Source organism: Zalophus californianus, chromosome 12 (genome assembly GCF_009762305.2).
Source record: "Zalophus californianus isolate mZalCal1 chromosome 12, mZalCal1.pri.v2, whole genome shotgun sequence".
Lineage (NCBI taxonomy): Eukaryota > Metazoa > Chordata > Mammalia > Carnivora > Otariidae > Zalophus > Zalophus californianus.
The window spans coordinates 52,264,226-52,283,170 of record NC_045606.1 but is presented as its reverse complement, the minus strand read 5'-3'; the positions used below and the strand labels follow the sequence as shown (position 1 = coordinate 52,283,170).

The 18,945-nt window shown below is 33.3% G+C and overlaps 1 protein-coding gene across 3 annotated transcripts in view; it reads right to left on the bottom strand.

Moving 5' to 3' along the window:
- The window catches only part of ABCB5 (ATP binding cassette subfamily B member 5), a 116,336-nt gene extending 97,832 nt beyond the window's left edge, over positions 1–18,504 (bottom strand). For 2 of the 3 annotated variants that reach the window (XM_027573665.2, XM_027573666.2), the window contains exons 1-5: positions 18,450–18,504; positions 15,515–15,569; positions 13,773–13,923; positions 8,714–8,768; positions 670–841 (exon numbers count right to left, since the gene is read on the bottom strand). In XM_027573665.2, the coding sequence (XP_027429466.2) occupies positions 670–841; positions 8,714–8,768; positions 13,773–13,923; positions 15,515–15,569; positions 18,450–18,502 (486 nt within the window). In that variant the 5' untranslated portion in view covers positions 18,503–18,504. Of the gene's footprint in view, positions 1–669; positions 842–926; positions 1,119–8,713; positions 8,769–13,772; positions 13,924–15,514; positions 15,570–18,449 lie in introns of all 3 variants that reach the window. The other variant, XM_027573670.2, reaches the window with a different exon arrangement.
- Positions 18,505–18,945: the final 441 nt, after the last annotated feature.

The following is an 18,945-nucleotide window of genomic DNA, read 5'->3' as shown; positions in this document are numbered from 1 at the left end:
GAGATGGATATATACATTTCTAGAATAGCCAGACTTGATTTGGAGAGAGATATTAGGGATATATTGGTTGTTTTTGTACTTAACAAAGAGCATTGGTTTCAAATCCAGATTATAAATAGATTAATATCTTGTGGTATATTCACAATAGTGCTAGAAATATAATTTAAAATGAAAATACATAATTTGTTTAAAAAATTGAAACAGATTTCTAAAGTACCTAAAAGTAGACATTAGAAGACATTTGCAATGTAATTCAAGACTCTTATAAAAAATATAAACTTGAAATGGCTGACATGAAAAAGTGTTTACAGTTTTAGGATTTGCTTATTCTGGTCTAGTGAAATGAATTGCACACATTTATCTGGAAATTTAGAACACATAAGGCTCTTCTCTATCCATGCTATCATTTGAAGTTGCACTAGGCTACTAAATGAAGAGGAATTTTTTTAATGTTAGTAAGATATTAAAATTAATCTCATTGTGACCAAATAACTTGAAGACAAAAAAGTGATTAATAGTGAATACAATCAAAAGTATTGGTGATGTTTAATATCCCTTTCCATTTTTAAACATAGGATATGAATAGAAATTCCTTTTTTGACAAACTTAGTAAAAAACCTAGTTCACACTCCTGTTTTCAGTCAACGCTGCATTAGCCATCTTGCCTACCCGAGAAAATATGGCTGCTGAAGCAATTATAAGAGGTGATGTGGAGAGGGTCACCAGGGTGAGTTTCCAGCCCTTGACCAAACCAATTGTCAGGCCAATAGAAAAAGTAGATATGTTTTGAAACAACAGAGCAATCTTCTCTCCAATACCATCACTGATTTTGTTGATGTCACTGAAACAAGTAAATAAATGCAGTTAAGTCACTGATACAGCATATATGAAAACAAAGTCGATATACTACACATCCATCCTCTTACTCAGTCATGCGAGTGTTAAGTTCACCAATGTCACAACCATCAAACCATCTGATGTCCTGTGCCAAAACTGAATGGAAAAACTGTTTTCGAATTCTTTTGGTCTGTCGTGCTGCTGTCATAACCCAAAAGGAAATCTGCATGTAGCCAAAAACCAAGGCAGTAAATCCTATTCCAATATAATACAGAGTCAACCTGAAAAAAGATTATTGGAAATGTTAGTGAGACTCAAATGCAGTTTTTCCCTTTGTTATAAAAAATGCAATCTATCATAATATTTGATTGAGAGAATTTGTGCTAGAACCTATAAAATAACTAAAAATAAACCTCCATGAGAAGTAAAGTACATTGAACATAAAAATCTAGGTTTCCATAGTCTAGAGTATGTCTTTCTTACATTACTAGTAAAAACTACTATTTTAAAACATTTGCTATTTATATCTTCTTTCAATAATTTTTAATACTTTCACTTGAAAAGTTACATTGAAGTAATTAAGATAGCTGTACATGGAACAGGTGGATGAAGAAATGATAGTAGTCAAAAGCACTGTAAAAAATATTTTTATTTTTTATTTTTTAAAGATTTTATTTATTTATTTGACAGAAAGAGACACAGCAAGAGAGGGAACACAAGCAGGGGGAGTGGGAGAGGGAGAAGCAGGCTTCTTGCGGAGCAGGGAGCCCGATGTGGGGCTTGATTCCAGGACCCTGGGATCATGACCTAAGCCGAAGGCAGACGCTTAACAATTGAGCCACCCAAGCGCCCCTGTACAAAATATTTTTAAAAAAATATATTATTAAATACAAAATTCAACTTCAGGAATTTGTCCTAAGGAAACATGTAAAAAGATTAATCTAGCTGGATGGCCATGGTAGTTAACAACAATAAAGAAAAGCTGAAAACAATCTAACAGGAGACCAGATAAATGGAATCATTAAAGAAATGTACTGGGTACCCACTATGAGTGGGGTTTTAGAGATACAGTCATGAGCAAGATAATAAGGCCCTCCCTATTCATGAAGAGTTTACATTCTGGTGGGAGGAGACAGACAATACACATAGAAAAAGAATTTCATGTTGTTCTATGAGGGAAGTAAACAGGGTGATAAGTCACAGAATAACCAGTGAGTAAAGGTGGGTTGGGAGAGCTAGGGCAGACAGAGTGGTTAGGAAAAACCTTTTTGAGGAAGTAATATTAGAACTGGGTTCCAAAGGGTAAAATGGAGCCAACTCATAAAAAGAGCAAGAAAAGTGTATTCTAGGGAGAGAGAAAAATAATAAGGTCTGAGGCAGGAAAAAGCTTAGCATGTTCCAGGAACAAAAGAACTCCAAAGTGGTATGAAATGATTAGGTCAGAGAATTTAGCAAATATTGTAGGGCAGCCATGGTGCATTGCACAGGCTTTAAGAAAAAAGGTAGACCATTGGAAAATCTAAGCACTGCATGACCTTATCAGTTCAACTTTTAAAAAGATCACTCTGGCTCCTCTATGGAGAATGAATGGAAGCAGGCAGTTTAGTTAGGAGGCTATTGCAATGGCCAGTGTGAGAAGGCTAGGGACTTGGATGAAGATGGTGGCAGCTGATGTATAAAGAAATGGACAGATTCTAGTTATATTTTGGAAATACGGCAAACTGAAATTGCCAATGTACTGACTGTGAGGAATTCAGGAAGGGGAGAAATTAAGATTTTGTTTTGAGCAACTGGGTGAATGGTACGCCGTGTACAGCTGTGGGCAACTGGGAATGGAATAGATTTGTAGGAGATTGTTTTGATTTAGATACATTGAGACCAAGATGCCTATTGAACATCAAAGTGGGGATCAAGTAAGAAGCTGAAAATGAGAGTCTGAAATAGTTGGGGCAGGGTCTAGGCTAGAGATGTAAATTTGAAAGTCATCAGCTTACAGGTGGTAATTAAAACAAAGACTACCCACAGAGAGAGAGAATTAAGTGTAGATAAAAAAGACAGAGGACCAAAGAATGAGCTCCGGCAGACATGGTAGAGTTTGGGATGAAGAGAAAGCGCCTGCAAAAGCAAGCTGAGGAGTGGCCAACATGGTAGGTAGAAAGCCAGGAAAGTGAAGTATCAAGGAAAACACAGAGGAACATACAATTGCTCCCCATTATTCCCAGATTCAGTGTTGGCAAATCTGCTTGCTCATTAAAGCTTATTTTTAACCCCCAAATCAATACTCAGATGTTTTCTTTGTTACTCATGGACATGTACAGAGTGTAAAAAATCTGAGTTGCCCAACAAAGATGTTCCCAGCTGAGGTTGAACAAGGTAACACTCTGCCTTCTTGTTTCAGCTCTCACATCATAAATAAGTGTCGTTTTTGTGGTCTATGTAGTGCCACCTTTTCCTGACTTTTGTGTTTTTGTCTAATTTTTGATGATTCCACTGTTTAAAATGACTCTTAGGCAGCATACTTAAGTGCTGTCTAGTATTCCTAAGTGTAAGAAAGCTGTGATGTATCCTATGGAGAAACTGTGTGTGTTAGATAGGTGTCATTTGGGCATAAGTTACAGTGCTATTGACTATGAGTTCAATGTTAATAAATCAACAATATATATTAAATAAGTTGTCTTTAAATGGAAATACACATAAAATGAGGATATGTGTTGAATGATGAAAATGTTGTGACCAGAGGCTCACAGGAACCTAACCCTGTATTTACCCTAGTAACAATGGTTTAATGTTTGCTAATTCAGTATTCATGACAACTTAAATAAAACTATTACAAATAATAAGAGCTGACTGTTTCCTAATGTTTACAATATTCTAAGAGGAAAATGGGTTATAAAAGCAAATCAAAAGAAGAAATGCAAGATCTGAATACTGAACTACAAAACACTGTTGGGAGAAATTAAAGAAGATCTAAATAAATAGAGAGGTAATCCATGTTCATGGATTGGAAGACTCAATGTTGTTAAGATGAAAATATCCTCAAATTGATGTATAGATTCAATACAATCCCTATTAAAAATCCCAGTAGACTTTTTGGCAGAAATTGGCAAGATGATCCTAAAACATACATAGAAATGAACAGAACTCAGAAGAGTCAAGATAATTTTTACAAAGAACAAAGTTGGAGGACTTATAATTCTTATTTTATTTATTTATTTATTTTCTAAAACTGCACTAATCAAGACAGTATAATACTAGCATAAGAATAGATTTATCAATAAATGCAACAACACTGAGAGAACAGAAACTAATCCTTATATTTGGACAAATGATTTTTAGCAAAGGTGCCAAGGCAAAGGAGAAAGGAGAATAGATAATTTTTTCAAGGAATAGTTCCAGGACAAATGGATATAGCCATATGCAAAAAAGATAGAACCTTATCTTGTAACAGTCACAAAAATAAACTCAAAATGGACGATAGACCTAAGTGTAAAAGCTAAAATGTTCAAAGTCCCAGAAGAAAATGTAGGAGAAAATATTCATGATCTTGGTTTAGGTAAAGAATTCTTACATCCAAAGGCACAATCCGTAAAAGAAAAACTTGATAAACTGTACATCATCATCAAAACTGAAAACTATTGTGCTTCAAAAGAAACCTTTAATAAAATGAAAAGACTAGCTATAGACTAGAAGAAAGTATTTGCCAATCACACATATGACAAAGAACTTTTATCTAGAATTTATAAAATAGAATTCTCATAATTCTGTAATAAGACAAATGACACAATTAAAAAATAGGCAAAATATTTGAACATTTAACCAAAGAAAATATAATGAATGCCTAAAAAGTAATGAAAAAAATGCTCATTATTAGTCACTGGAGAAATGCAAGTTAAAGTCACAATATGATACCACTCCACACCTACTACTATGATTATAATAAAAAAGACAGACAATAAACAAATGTTGACAAGGATATGGAGAAATTGGAACCCTTACACATTGGTGAAAAAGCAAAATGGTGTAGCCACTGTGGAAAACACTTTGGCAGTTTCTTAAAAAGACAAACATAACTTACCATATTGACCCAGCAATTCCACTCCTAGGTATCTACCCAAGAGAAATAAAAACGTATGTATACACAAAGACTTCTACATTGACATTCATAGAAGCATTATTTTTAAATAGCCAAAAACCAGAAACAATCCAAATATCCAACAACTAGTGAACAGATAAACACTACAGGTGTACCCCTGCAATGGATTACTACTAAGCAATAAAAAGGAATGAACTACTGACACGTTACAACATGGATGAAACTCAAAAACATTATGCTAATAAATAAAAGAAGCCAGATACCATACATATTATATGTTTCCATACACATGCAAAGTCCAGGCCATGGAAATTTTTAGAGATAGAAAACAGATAAGTGGTTGCCTCAGGGCTGGGTGTGGGAATGGGAATTGACTACAAAGGAGGGATCTCTGTAGAGAAATGGAAGTGGGCTAAAAAAGGATTGTGGTGATGGTTGCACAACTCTGTCAGTTTACTAAAAATCACTGAATTGTACAGTTAAAACTGTTGAGTTTTATGATAAGTAAATTATGCCTCAATAAAGCTGTTAAAATCATATGAACAGTATAATTCCAATTATATTAAAATTATAAATGCATACTCATACATTTAAAAAAGTATTATAAACCAAAACTAATGTTTATTATCTATTAGTGGCAGGATATTATAAGTGATTTAATTTTCTTTGTGCATTTTTATCTTTTTCCACTATGTACAATGAAAATATTAAGCATATAATCAGAAAAAGTAAATTTTTTACAGAAAAAATAATTTTTACAGAAGCCTTGATACACTTTTTAAAAGACTCTTCCTTAAAAAGAAAGAAAACAACACATTCAATTTATTTCAAATGGAAGATACTATACTTATTAACTCCTCATTTATCCAGTAATCAGACTTCCAAACTACCTGGGATCCAGGAGAAGAAACTCCAGTAGTCCCAGAGCCAAGGTATTTTATTTTGTTTGCATCAGGAAATGAAACTACCTTCATAGTCTAAGTCTTCTGATTCAAAACTGCATGAAAATTAAGGTTGATTTTATGGCTTCATTTATTGAGCATTTATTTTGTGTTAAATATTATGTCAGGCCCTTGACATATCTGAGTATCACTGAATCTTCAGTAAGTATTAACATCTCATTTTACAGATGAAGAAACCAAAGCTTACAGAAGTTACTTAACAGCTTGTATAGTTAAAAAGTGGCAGAGCCCAAGATCTGAATCCTGAATGCATGATCTGAATCCTGAACTTAAAATCTGAATAACTTTAGCAATATTTCTGAGGAAAAAGGGTTCTCAAATAGATTTGGGAAACCCTGTATAAACCCTAGCATCATTCCTCCTTGGAAACTGATAATATACATGAACATATCAAAAAATCAAAAAGTAAAGAAACTTTAATTTTGTTCAACTCTTTTGTTCAACTCAACTGTCTCAGACCAATTAACTATGAACATCCACCTCCTTTTACCATGTATCACCTATTAACAGTCCCATTGTACACAATCTGGGAATTATTCTAGGCCACTACTTGATGCCACTAATTGCTATCAGCCAATATCCGGTTTTATCTTCTTCCTAAATAAGAGAACCTCCATTTTATTTGAAGTGGCAATACGCCCAGCTAAAATGGATGTGATCATAGGACTAGTACAAAAACAGAGGGTGCCCAGTCCCTAATGGCTTTTGAGCCATATTTCATACTTAGACTACTTACTTTCAGATATTTATATGTGAGAGAAATAATTTCTATCATGGTTAAAGAACTATTATAAAGGATTTTACATTAAATGCAATTGAGCTAAATCTAACGCAACCGTGGATATAGTTCACCCCTTCATTTTCAAGTAGATTATGAAAGATATATCAGAAGCAGCAAAAGGGAGGGTACAAGTTGCTCAGAAGTTCATATGGAATTAATCAATTAACTCTTGAGGGAAGAGGAGGCATCATATTTACCAGCAATAATCTTGGGACTATTTGGTCATTATGATTTGGATTCAATAAGAAAATATTCAATTATTTTCAGAATATTTGGTAAATAAAACAAGGATACAGGTTGAACATTAAAATATTAAACTTACATAAAGCTATGAGTCATTGTCTTTGGAAAATAACATAGGTTATAATAAAACTCTTTGATTCCTGATGATTATAGCTGAAAGAGGTATTACCTTATCCTCATCAAAAAAGAGGATATAAAGCAATGATTCCCAGAAATGTGTTCATCAAAACATTAGTTTCATAGGATGTTACCAGGTGTGTGGGGAAAAAATTGGGTCTTATAGTCAAATAGGTTTTAATAACTTGGAGTAAATGGAATTTTACTATACTTACCTGTCCTGTATGTACCCAAGAGGAGGAAAACCAGTTTGACCATGGAACCTTTTTGTTTTCATGTATCCCAAATATTCCAAAACAGAACACCAGTTTGAGAAACAATAGCATAACAAATACTACAGTAAAAATGTTAAGAATTTTTTGGTAAATTTTGTAACCTTCTAATAATTGTACACAGACATATCTTTTCATTTTATTCTCTTTTTAAATCTGTTCTTTAAATGGATGATCCTATTTTTAAAAGTTCCAAATTTCTTTGTAAGAAACTCAAACTTCATGATTATACACCAGAACCCCGGTATGACATTGTAGGAACAGAATTCAGTAGAAGGCAATACACTGGATTTCAATCAGGAATTTTCAAAAGAACCAATATAAAGAAATTTTCTGTAAAATTTGCTAAAAACCAGAACTGTCTCTCAAAGAAAGTTGAGGCTGCAGCAAAGTACAACTGGAGAGGGTGCCATTTACACTGCACAGAACAGTACTGTACAATAAAATTTTCTGTGATGAAGCAAATGTTCCATATCTGTGATATACAAGGTGGCACCAGTCAAATGTGGCTACTGAACACTTGAAATATGACTGAGAATGAGGAACTAAATACTTAGGTTTTATTCAGTTTTAATTAATTCAAATTTAAATAACCATATGTAGTTGTGGCTAACATACTGGACAGTGCAGGTCAAGAATTATAGCCCAGAGAGGAATGTGATCGGTGTCCCTTGGGTTGTGCAACATGCAGGCTGCACTTTTGGGAGAAAAATGAGGGATCACTTAGGTCTGTAGCAAAAACTCTCATAATTTTAGTGAGATGCTACGAAAGTCCAGTGAATATAATCAGTAAAGCAGCATCTAACAAACTTAACACATGACAAAGGAAGCGATACTGTTTCATACATAAACTACAAAAACTGAATGTTTTTATAAATTATTTACTTCAGATTTTACAATTTTTAGTTTGAATACATTACCATAATAGTCTGAAAATTAGTCTTCAAAATTAGTTAATAAAACTTTACGTTTTAATTTTTAAAATTATTATTTTTACTATTTGCTACACATGACTTTTTGGTTTTTAAAGTTTATAGAAGTAGCATTTTTCTGTAAGGTTTGTAAGGAAAATAATTTGAAAATAAGGAAAAACAAATCCTTTAGCCTTTAGGATATGTACCTTCAGTTCTAGAAGGCAAAATTGGCCTAAAAATGCAAATCCCAAAATGAATTTTTTATTGATGAAAATTCTGTCAAATACAACTTAAAGCATATGAACCTACATTACCTTTCAAATCAAAGAAAAAATTATGTATAGTTATATTTCATATATCTAATGAAAGAAAAGGTCTCACTTGCTTTAATCACTTATATGTGATGTTAATGATCAAACCTCAGTTTTCTCCTTGTAAGTATTGGATAACGCAGTATACAATAAACATGATATTAACATTTTATTTGTACTTACTTAATCATATCTTCCTTCAGTTTCTCTTGAGACTGAGTACAATTCTGGTAATTTGCTGTAAAACAGTGTTTTAAATTATGAAAACAATTAATTTATAATTGACCACACTGTTTCATACATAGCCCTCCAAACCAAATATAATGCATTCTCAGAAAATGGACTTAATATCTTAGATTTATAATAATCTTAACTTTCTATTCTTTACACTAAAATTTGAAATCATTATCTCTGGTCTCAAAAAGAACTCTTGCAATGTGAAAAATTATAAGGAAATATTAACCATGTAGCTCATACCTGAAAAAAATTCATTAGGACAGCTCTGATTTCAGATAATAGTTGTGTAAGTAATAGTATTAGAACTCACCTTTCCTGCTGAGATTATGCATTTAGAATTCAGTTTGAGGTACCCCAGGGAATAATTTAGAAAGTCCAAGAAAAGCAAGAACACATGTGAGAGTTATAGAAGTAACAGTCATAGCAAAAATTTAAGTGAAGCTCATTGAAATATGTTGGGTATAACAGCAACATAATAAAACAGTATTTAAAATAATCTTTGGTTTATAAGTTTTATATGTAAACTTTTCTATATATCTTCTAGTAAAAAATATACCACACATTATTATATCAAGGTTGTGATTTCACAAACAGCACAAAACAATGGTCAATATCCACTATCATAATTTTCTTTCTTAAACCTCTATAATTAGCTTTTTTTCCTAGATTTTTTATATATTTATTTTAGATAGAGAACATGAGAATGAGCAGAGTGAGAGAGAGACTCTCAAGCAGACTCCATGCTCAGTGTAGAGCCTGATACGGGGCTTGATCTCACAACCCTGAGATCATGACCTGAGCCAAAATCGAGAGTTGGGTGCTTAACTGACTGAGCTACCCAGGTACTCAAAACCTCTATAATAAACATTTGAAATGAATTCCAGACATCTTGTCTATTCTTTTAGATAACCACAACATCACATATGATAACGTCTATGATCTTTATTTATATGCAAACAATAATTTTTCCCTATTCCATTTATGGAATTATGATAGGAAAAAAATTTTAAAGCAGTTTATTCCATACATTAGAATTAAGACAGAAGTACTAAACTCTAGTGGAAAGTTTTAAAGAGATTAACTAAGCTAATGAAGAGAATAAATATTGTTTCTAAAAATGAGACCTAAAAATCACATAAAAATGGCATATTCTCATTTTGGAGATTATATTAACAGAGGTAGTATGCACAAAAGTTCAGTGCTGGCACAAAAATGGGCCCCCGATCAGTGAGCTATTATTCATATTTTCATTTATAGGAGCAAATAATCCTCCTCTACATTCCTCCAGAAAATCAATGCTAAGTTGAAGGTATATTATTTAATGTCCTCACTTCTCTTTAATAATATGTCATGATATACCAATAATATCAATGTATTTATCTAAACCTTTAACAAACCTCTTTACATATTCATCACATTTGACAGACTACATAATGAAATTCAAAAAACCTGGAGAAGCCTTAAACAAAATCAAAAATTAAAATTCAAAGCAATATCATTTGCTATGTACTGCCCATCCTATCTAAAGCTGGTAAGAGAATCAATTATAGAGTAGCTCTAACAAAAGGAATATTCCCAAGCCTATTGATTTAGGTTGCTAGGGTTTTTTTCCCCCTCCTTCTTTCACTCATTAATTTGGAGAGAGGGACACAGTTGGCAGTCAATAAATATTTACTCAGTGAATTCGTGGTTCCATTTGTTTAATAAACAGAATAGCATCCTTAATTTACTTTCTATCATTAAAATATTAAAAATTAATAACTGTAGACAGGAGATCATCACATGAAAGGATCTAGAGGTGGACGTGATGGTTTTATTCTGCTCAAACAAGACTAGGACACTTGAAAGATTAGCTTTCAGGTGGAAAACAAGAGGATATAAATTAGTATTTAAAGTTAAATAGGACACAGAGTGGGTACAGTATAAAAAGCTAGGCTTATGTCTAAAAGACAGTCCAGGTTTTTTAAAAAAAATTTTATTAAATTCAATTTAACATATAGTGTATTATTATTTTCAGGGGTAGAATTTAGAGATTCATCAGTTGCATATAACACCCAGTGCTCATTACATCAAGGGCCCTCCCTTAATGCCCATCACATAGTTACCCCCCATCTCCCCTCCAGCAACCCTCAGTTTCTTTCCTATAGTTAAGAGTCTCTATGGGTTGTCTCCCTTTCTGTTTTTGTCTTATTTTATTTTTCCTGCCCTTCCCCTATGTTCATCTGTTTTGTTTCTTAAATTCCACATGAGTGAAATCAGATGTTATTTGTCTTTCTCTGACTGACTTATTTCACTTGGCATAATACCCTCTAGTTCCACCTATGTCATTGCAAATGGCGAGACTTCATTCTTTTTGATGGCTCAGTAATATTCCAGTGTGAGTGTGTGTGTGTGTGTGTGTGTGTGTGTGTGTGTGTATAATTACTGCTATAAACACTGGGGTGCATGTACTCCTTCAAATCAGCACTTTTGTATCCTTTAGATAAATACCTAGTAGTGCAATTGCTGGGCCGTAGGGTAGCTCTATTTTTAACTTTTTGAGGAACCTCCATACTGCCCCAGATTGCATTCCCACCAACAGTGTAAGAGGGCTCCAATTTCCTCCCCATTCTCACCAACATCTGTTGTTTCCTGAGTTGTTCATTTTAGCCATTCTGACCGGTGTGAGGTGGTATCTCATTATGGTTTTGACTTCTATTTCCCTGATGCTGAGTGATGTTGAGCATTTTTTCATGTGTCTGTTGGCCATTTGCATGTCTTTGGAGAAATGTCTATTCATGTCTTCTGCCCATTTCTTGACTGGATTTTTTGTTTTTTTGGGGGGTTGAGTTTGATAAGTTCTTTATAGATTTTAGATAATAGCCCTTTATCTGATATGTATGTCACTTTTGAGTATACTCTCCCATTCCGTAGGTTGCCTTTTAGTTTTGTTGATTGTTTCCTTTGCTGTGCAAAAGCTTTTCATCCTAATGAAGTCCCAATAGTTCATTTTTGCTTTTGTTTTCCGTGCTTCTGGAGACATGTCTAGCAAGATGTTGCTGTGGCTGAGGTCAAAGTGGTTGCTGCCTGTATTCTCCTCTAGGATTTTGATGGATTCCTGTCTCACATTTAGGTCTTTCATCCATTTTATTTTCATGTATGGTTAAGAAAGTGGTCCAGTTTCATTCTTCGGCATGTGGCTGTCCAATTTTCCCAACACGATTTGTTGAAGAGACTGTTTTTTTTTTTCCATTGGACATTCTTTCCTGCTTTGTTGAAGATTAGTTGACCATAGAGTTGAGGGTCCATTTCTGGGTTCTCTATTCTGTAACACTGATCTATGCATCTGTTTTTGTGCCAGTGCCATACTGTCTTGATGATAACAGCTTTGTAATAGAGCTTGAAGTCTGCAATTGTGATGCCTCCAGGTTTGGTTTTCTTTTATAACATTCCTCTGGCTATTTGGGGTCTTTTCTGGTTCCATACAAATTTTAGGATTGTTTGTTCCAGGTCTGTGAAAAATGCTGGTGGTATTTTGATAGGGATTGCACTGAATGTGTAAATTACTTCGGGTAGCATAGATGTTTGAATAATATTTGTTCTTCCAATCCATGAGCATGGAATATTTTTCCATTTCTTTGTGTCTTCCTCAATTTCTTTCATAACTGTTCTATAGCTTTTAGAGTACAGATCTTTTACCTCTTTGGTTAGGTTTATTCCTAGGTATCTTATGGTTTTCGGTGCAATTGTAAACAGGATCAATTTCTTGATTTCTCTTTCTGCTGCTTCATTGTTAGTGTATAGAAATGCAACAGACTGCTGTGCATTGATTTTATATCCTGTGACTTTGCTGAATTCCTTTATCAGTTCTGGGAATTTTTTGGTGGAGTCTTTCAGGTTTTCTACATAGAGTATCATGTCATCTGTGAAGAATGAAAGTTTGACTTCTTTGCCGATTTGGATGATTTTTATTTTTTTTTTTTTGTCTGACTGCTGAGGCTAGGACTTCCAGTACTATGTTGAACAACAGTGGTAAGAGTGGACAATCCCAAGACAGTCCAGGTTTTAATAACACATTTATCTCAGATACAATAGCTATAAGGATGCTTTCTACTGTGTAATTTGGAGAAAAACATATAAAATCAGGGAATTACTAATATTTATAATATCCATTGGATAAAAAAGACTATGGATACTCAGTATGTCAGTGCATAGAATTGCTGGATTTACATCTAAAGAATGTTACCTTTAAGGACATGACCCTGAAATAGGATATTACAAAGGTAATGATATATGAAGGACATCTATAATTATGGGAAAACAGAATTCTTTTTTTTCCCCACACCCATTAGATTTCCCTCCTAATCTTTTTTCAGGATTTTTACCATAATTTTCTGCATGTTCATTTTGGCTTCCCCGCTGCATTATGTTCTACAATGCCATGCATGTCCATACACGATTAATGAAACTCTGAGCAGCTGAGATTTTGTCATTCTTGGCTTCTCCTTTTTAAAGGGTGAACTATAGATTAGGGCCCTGGAATGGCCCGAGCCTTTGGTTAAATCATGATATAATCACCACTTCTGATGAAAATTATTTAATTTCCTAGAGAGAGAAGTTGAGGTACACTCAGTCTCAGATGATTTTTATATACCATGAGCAGTTCACTCCTGAGTCTCTAGCCTGCTGGTCCACCCTGCAGATTTTGGACATGTCAGCTTTCATAATGGCATGAACCAATTCCTTAAGATAAATTTCTTTCTCTCTGTCTCTATCTCTATATTTACACACACACACACACACACACACACACACACACACACACACACTCACATCTTATTGATTCTGTTTCTTTGACAAATGCTAATACACATTTTGGTTCTTTAGTCCCTGGATATATAGAAGAATAAATTACTTATATACATATTATGTAGATACTGTGTGATAATACAAAAATCTGTATTATGAGGTGTTTTATTTAATGCTTTTGCATCCCCAGAAATAGAAAAGTAAATACTGAACTCACTTGTATTCGTTTTGCCTAGACATCCACCAATAAGGTCATCACTCATTTCTCCTAAAATCAGTGACATTAGAGGAAGACAGGCTCCATTTACTAGTGATGCCAGTAATCCCAAGATCATGAGTGTGATGTCCAGTCCATCAGCAAAGCGGAACTGAGGAAAAAAAACATGGTGGCATTATAGCTATAAAAAACAAAACCAAAATGAACCTACAGTTTTTGCCATTAAGTAAATGTTATTTTATAAATTAAGAAACTAAATAAATGTATAAAATCATGGAAAAGTATTTGTAAATAAAGTAAAAAAAATCCCCGATCTTAAAGATTTACAATGTATTTTGAAGAAGTGTTGAAAAATATAAAGCAGCAAAATCAGTACAAATTATACATCTGTGACAACATCTGTGACACAGGTCAGATCAGATGTGGGTATGAATCAGAAACTTCCTTCCATTTGGTTGATTCTGGAATAAATTAATATATTTTAAAACATTGCATTGACAGTATCTTGACTTATGGACAGCTGAACTTCAAACTCTCAATTCCTTAGCCTTATCAGCATCATAGCAATGATACAACTAAGTGAAGTGAATAGTAACCATGTGGTAAAAATTAGTTCATCAATGTAATAAATTATATTTTTCATATTATTTTAAATTCCTTGGATGTTTTCTACCCAGGACAAATTCTATTCTTTAAATAGGGGTCTATAATAATTTGTAAGGCTGTTTAGAATAAGAAATAACTGAAAGCCAAATACTGATTGCTTTATATTCTATTCTATAGCAGATCCCAACAATGCTATTCCAAAACAAAAACATGAACAAAACTTGAAAATGTGGATTATTTATCTTACTGAGAAGTCAAGACAAAATATATAATGGTACTGAAATGAAATTAGATTTGTATAACAGCAAGAGGAACTTAGTACATATTTTATGAGTGGAGACTGAAAAAATTTAATGTTTTTTCATTTATTCATGTGATTGCTCATAAATATTTATGAAGTAACTACCAGAGTGTTGTACTTGGTACTACAGATGATAAGAGGGTATCTGATTCTCCACCTTCCCCCAGAATAGTATGTTATCTCCTTGATAAAGTTTGTCATGTTCTGCTATGTCCCATGTTTTTTAGAAATTGACTTCTGAAAAAGCAGTTACTGTTTCATGTGAATTTCTAATGACACTGACAGCCAGGCTGACATAGAGATTAGAGTAGGTAGAGGAGTTGTTTTGGAAACACATTCCTGAAAATGTTCCTTGAACATAATCCTAAAGAAATGTGCTCATACACTTTTTTATGTATAGATTTTACAAAACATTTTAATAATTATTTTTTATTTCAAAAGAATTTATACACTTTAAAAATAACAAAGCAACTTATATCAATGTACCTCATTAGAAAATACTGAAATATAAGCATAAAATAGTAAAAGTCACTCACAATTTTCCACCACTTAGAAATAGCCTCTGATAACATTTATGCATCACATACACATATACACTTTTTTTTGTTTTTTGTAAAATTGGGATCATTGTATAAATACTGTGTTTCTTTTCTTATCTCTATTACGGGAATGTTGGGTTGATTATATTTTTTCTTATTGGAGATAATATTTTGATTAATTACTTTTTAAATTTCCCTTTACCCCCCAGTAGATGTAAACTATCAATCATTTTATGCACTACTGACAATTCCCTAAAATTTTCGGATTCACATACTTTCTAACTGATTTCACTTACTATCTCAATAGGTCCAACAATTTGTTTTCCTACTTTGGGTAGTTCTTGTGGTTTTCTGGAAAATAAATGTTGAAGATGGAAAGGTTACAATGTGAATATAATCTGCAAAATTTTCCAGTTAAAATTGTTCTGAAATATCAAATTGCACTCTTGATAGCAAATCTGCATCAACACTGAAATTTTTAAAAACACACTTACTGATACACAGTACAAAGATTTTTATTATAATCAATGGGAAAGTTGAAACTGGCTGTCTCTACATTAATTAGGCTAACAAATGAAGGCATGCCTCTGAAGTAGAATTTTTTAAATTGTGGTAAAACACATATAACATAGAATTCACCATCTTAACTAATTTTAAGTGTATAATTCATTAGTATTAAGTACATTCATATTGTGCTACCATCACCACCATCCATCCACAGAACTTTTCATCTTGAAAAACTGGCTCTGTACCCATTAAACAGTAATCCTCCTTCTTCTCTCTTGCCTTCAGCTTCAGGCAACTATCATTCTATTTTTCTATCCCTGTGAATCTGCCTACCTTAGTTGCCTCATGTAAGTGGAACCATATAGTATTTTGTTCTTTTCTGTTGGGTATATTTCCCTTAGCATAGGATCTTCAATGTTCAGCTCTGCTGCAGGGCATGTCAGACGTTTTCTCCTTTTTAAGACTGATTACTATTCCACTGTATGTATATACCACGTTTTGTTCATCCATCCATCCATTCATCAGTCAATGAACACATCAGAGTGTTTCCACTTTTTGGCTACTGTGAATAATGCTGCTATTAATATGGGTATACAAATATCTTTTCAAGTCCCTGCTTTCAATTACTTTGGGTATATAACCAAGAGTGGAATTGTCAGATCACATGTGAATTTCGATTGACACTGACAGCCTTGATAAATTCATTTTTAATTTTTTGAGGAACCATCATACTGTTTTCCATAGTAGCTGCACCATTTCACATTCCTATCAACCATACACATGGTTTCTCTACATCCTCACGATCACTTGCTATTTTCTATTTTATTTTAATAGCATCCACCTTAATGGGTATAAGGTGGTGGATTAGAATTTTTAAGCTTTTGTAACAAATTGCTCAAGAGCAACTGTAAGCTTTAAATGAAAGAAGTCCTAGGAAGTATACATTAAGTATACTGTGAATTTTGTCCCCCACTGAAAATTTCATTTCTTAGCTAAAATTTCAAGGAAGTCCAGATGAAAACTGTAAATTGTATTCATTGATTTCAGGGAAATCTGTCAATTAAATACACACACACACACACACACAAAAGATTCTTTTTTGTTTGTATTTGGTTATCCTTATATCTATGGGTGTACATTTTTTAAAAAAAATTTATTTAAATTAATTTAGTTAACATATAGTGTATTATTAGTTTCAAGGGTAGAATTCAGTGATTCATCAGTTGCATATAACACCCAGTGCTCATTACATCAAGGGGCCTCCCTTAATGCCCATCACATTAGTTACCCCACCCCTCCACCTCCCCTCCAGCAACCCTCAGTTTCTTTCCTATAGTTAAGAGTCTCTATGGGTTGTCTCCCTTTCTGTTTTTGTCTTATTTTATTTTTCCTGCCCTTCCCTCTATGTTCATCTGTTTTGTTTCTTAAATTCCACATGAGTGAAATCAGATGTTATTTGTCTTTCTCTGACTGACTTATTTCACTTGGCAGAATACCCTCTAGTTCCATCTACATCATTGCAAATGGCAAGATTTCATTCTTTTGATGGCTGAGTAATATTCCAGTACACACACACACACACACACACACACACACACACACACACGATTGGAGGTCATCAGATTAAGTTTTCTAAAAAAGACATCACAGAAAGATGAACTTCTGACTCTTCTCTCCAGCTTTATAACATATTGTTCTGTCAGGTTTGATAAATAACAAGTCACTTAATTTTATTCCCTCTAAGGTTAATAATTTACTTAAGTACTGGGCCAATCTGCTCTGAGATGTTCCATAGATGACAAGTGCTTTAAGATTGTATAGCCCTTACATTATCCCAAATACTGCTTTTAAAGTTTTTTATTTTATTTTTTAAGTAATCTCTACACCTGTTGTTGCACTTGAACTCATGACCCCTGAGATCAAGAGTCACATGCTCCTCTGACTGAGCCAGCCATGTGTCCCCCAAAAGCTGATTTTAAACAGTAAGACTCAGTATGCTCTCTTTTGATAAATTTTGTTTCAGGGAAACATTTCTGTCATTGACCTTCATGAAAAGCCTTTGAAGGAGGGTTCACATAGTCTTTTGAAGTCTCTCTTCTATCAGAGTTGAGAGTAGAGAAGAGTACATGGGCAGATACAGTGGGAACTCCCTTTCTGGCTATTTGCAGCCCTGCATTAATGAAACAGGCGATCCAAAGGGCTCTTTTGAATTTTACAGCTTATATATCAACATGTAACACAATTATTATGGTAAAAGCGAAACTAAAATAGACTTTAAGCCATTTCAATTTTAAATCTATAAATTAATGGATTATAGGTATAGGAAATTTTTTAACACAAACATATACATATACATCCATTTAGTGAGAAAATAATCAGAATCCAGTATTTTCTTTCATTAACTGTACCACATGGATTAAGTTTCCATAGAGAATTGAATTGAAAATATTCAGGTATTTCTCCTCTTATATTGGTAAGGTACAAGAAATTCAGAAGAGAGATCTGAAGAACTAAAAGTACTAAATCAATAAATCCTGGTTATTACACTTTCTAAAGTTACTATTAAGCCAGTTGTAACAGTGGTTAAAAGGAGGTCCATAAAAATGAAAATAGTACTGTTATTTTTGGAAAAAAATTATAAACATTTTTGTTACAGCTTTGAAAAGGATTAAGGTATATTTGAAGTTGCAAAACATTTTTTTGTAGAATTTAGGCAAAGCTTACCCATTTCTCTGATAATTTTCTTGCATCTCTTCATCTCTTTCAGAATTTGCCATCATATTTACAATTCAATTCTTCTGAAATATTAAGAAAGATATCATGACTGTGTAAAATGTCATCATTTAGTTGATAGAAAGCATTCTTTACATCCCTAAGAGCTTCTGAAAAAGTATGCCACTGAGTTTCATCTTGTCTTCATACTCTGCACCCCAAATGAAGTTTCTGGTTAGGAAGCTCATTTTTTTTCAGATGTTATCATTGAATTTATAATTTTGTTGCTTCATTCTGGGCTTAGTTTTGGAGCTAATAAAAATTCTAGAAATGAAATAAAAGGAAAGCCAGATTCTATGGACAATGCATGTTTTTTCAGGACACCAGATTTTATTCCTATTCTGCCACTGATTTGATTGTAACTGATGAAACTTTTAAACTTCTCATGCTTAGTTTTCTCTATAAAAAGTTGATGCAATAGTTTCTGCTAGTCAGCAGTTTGAGCGAG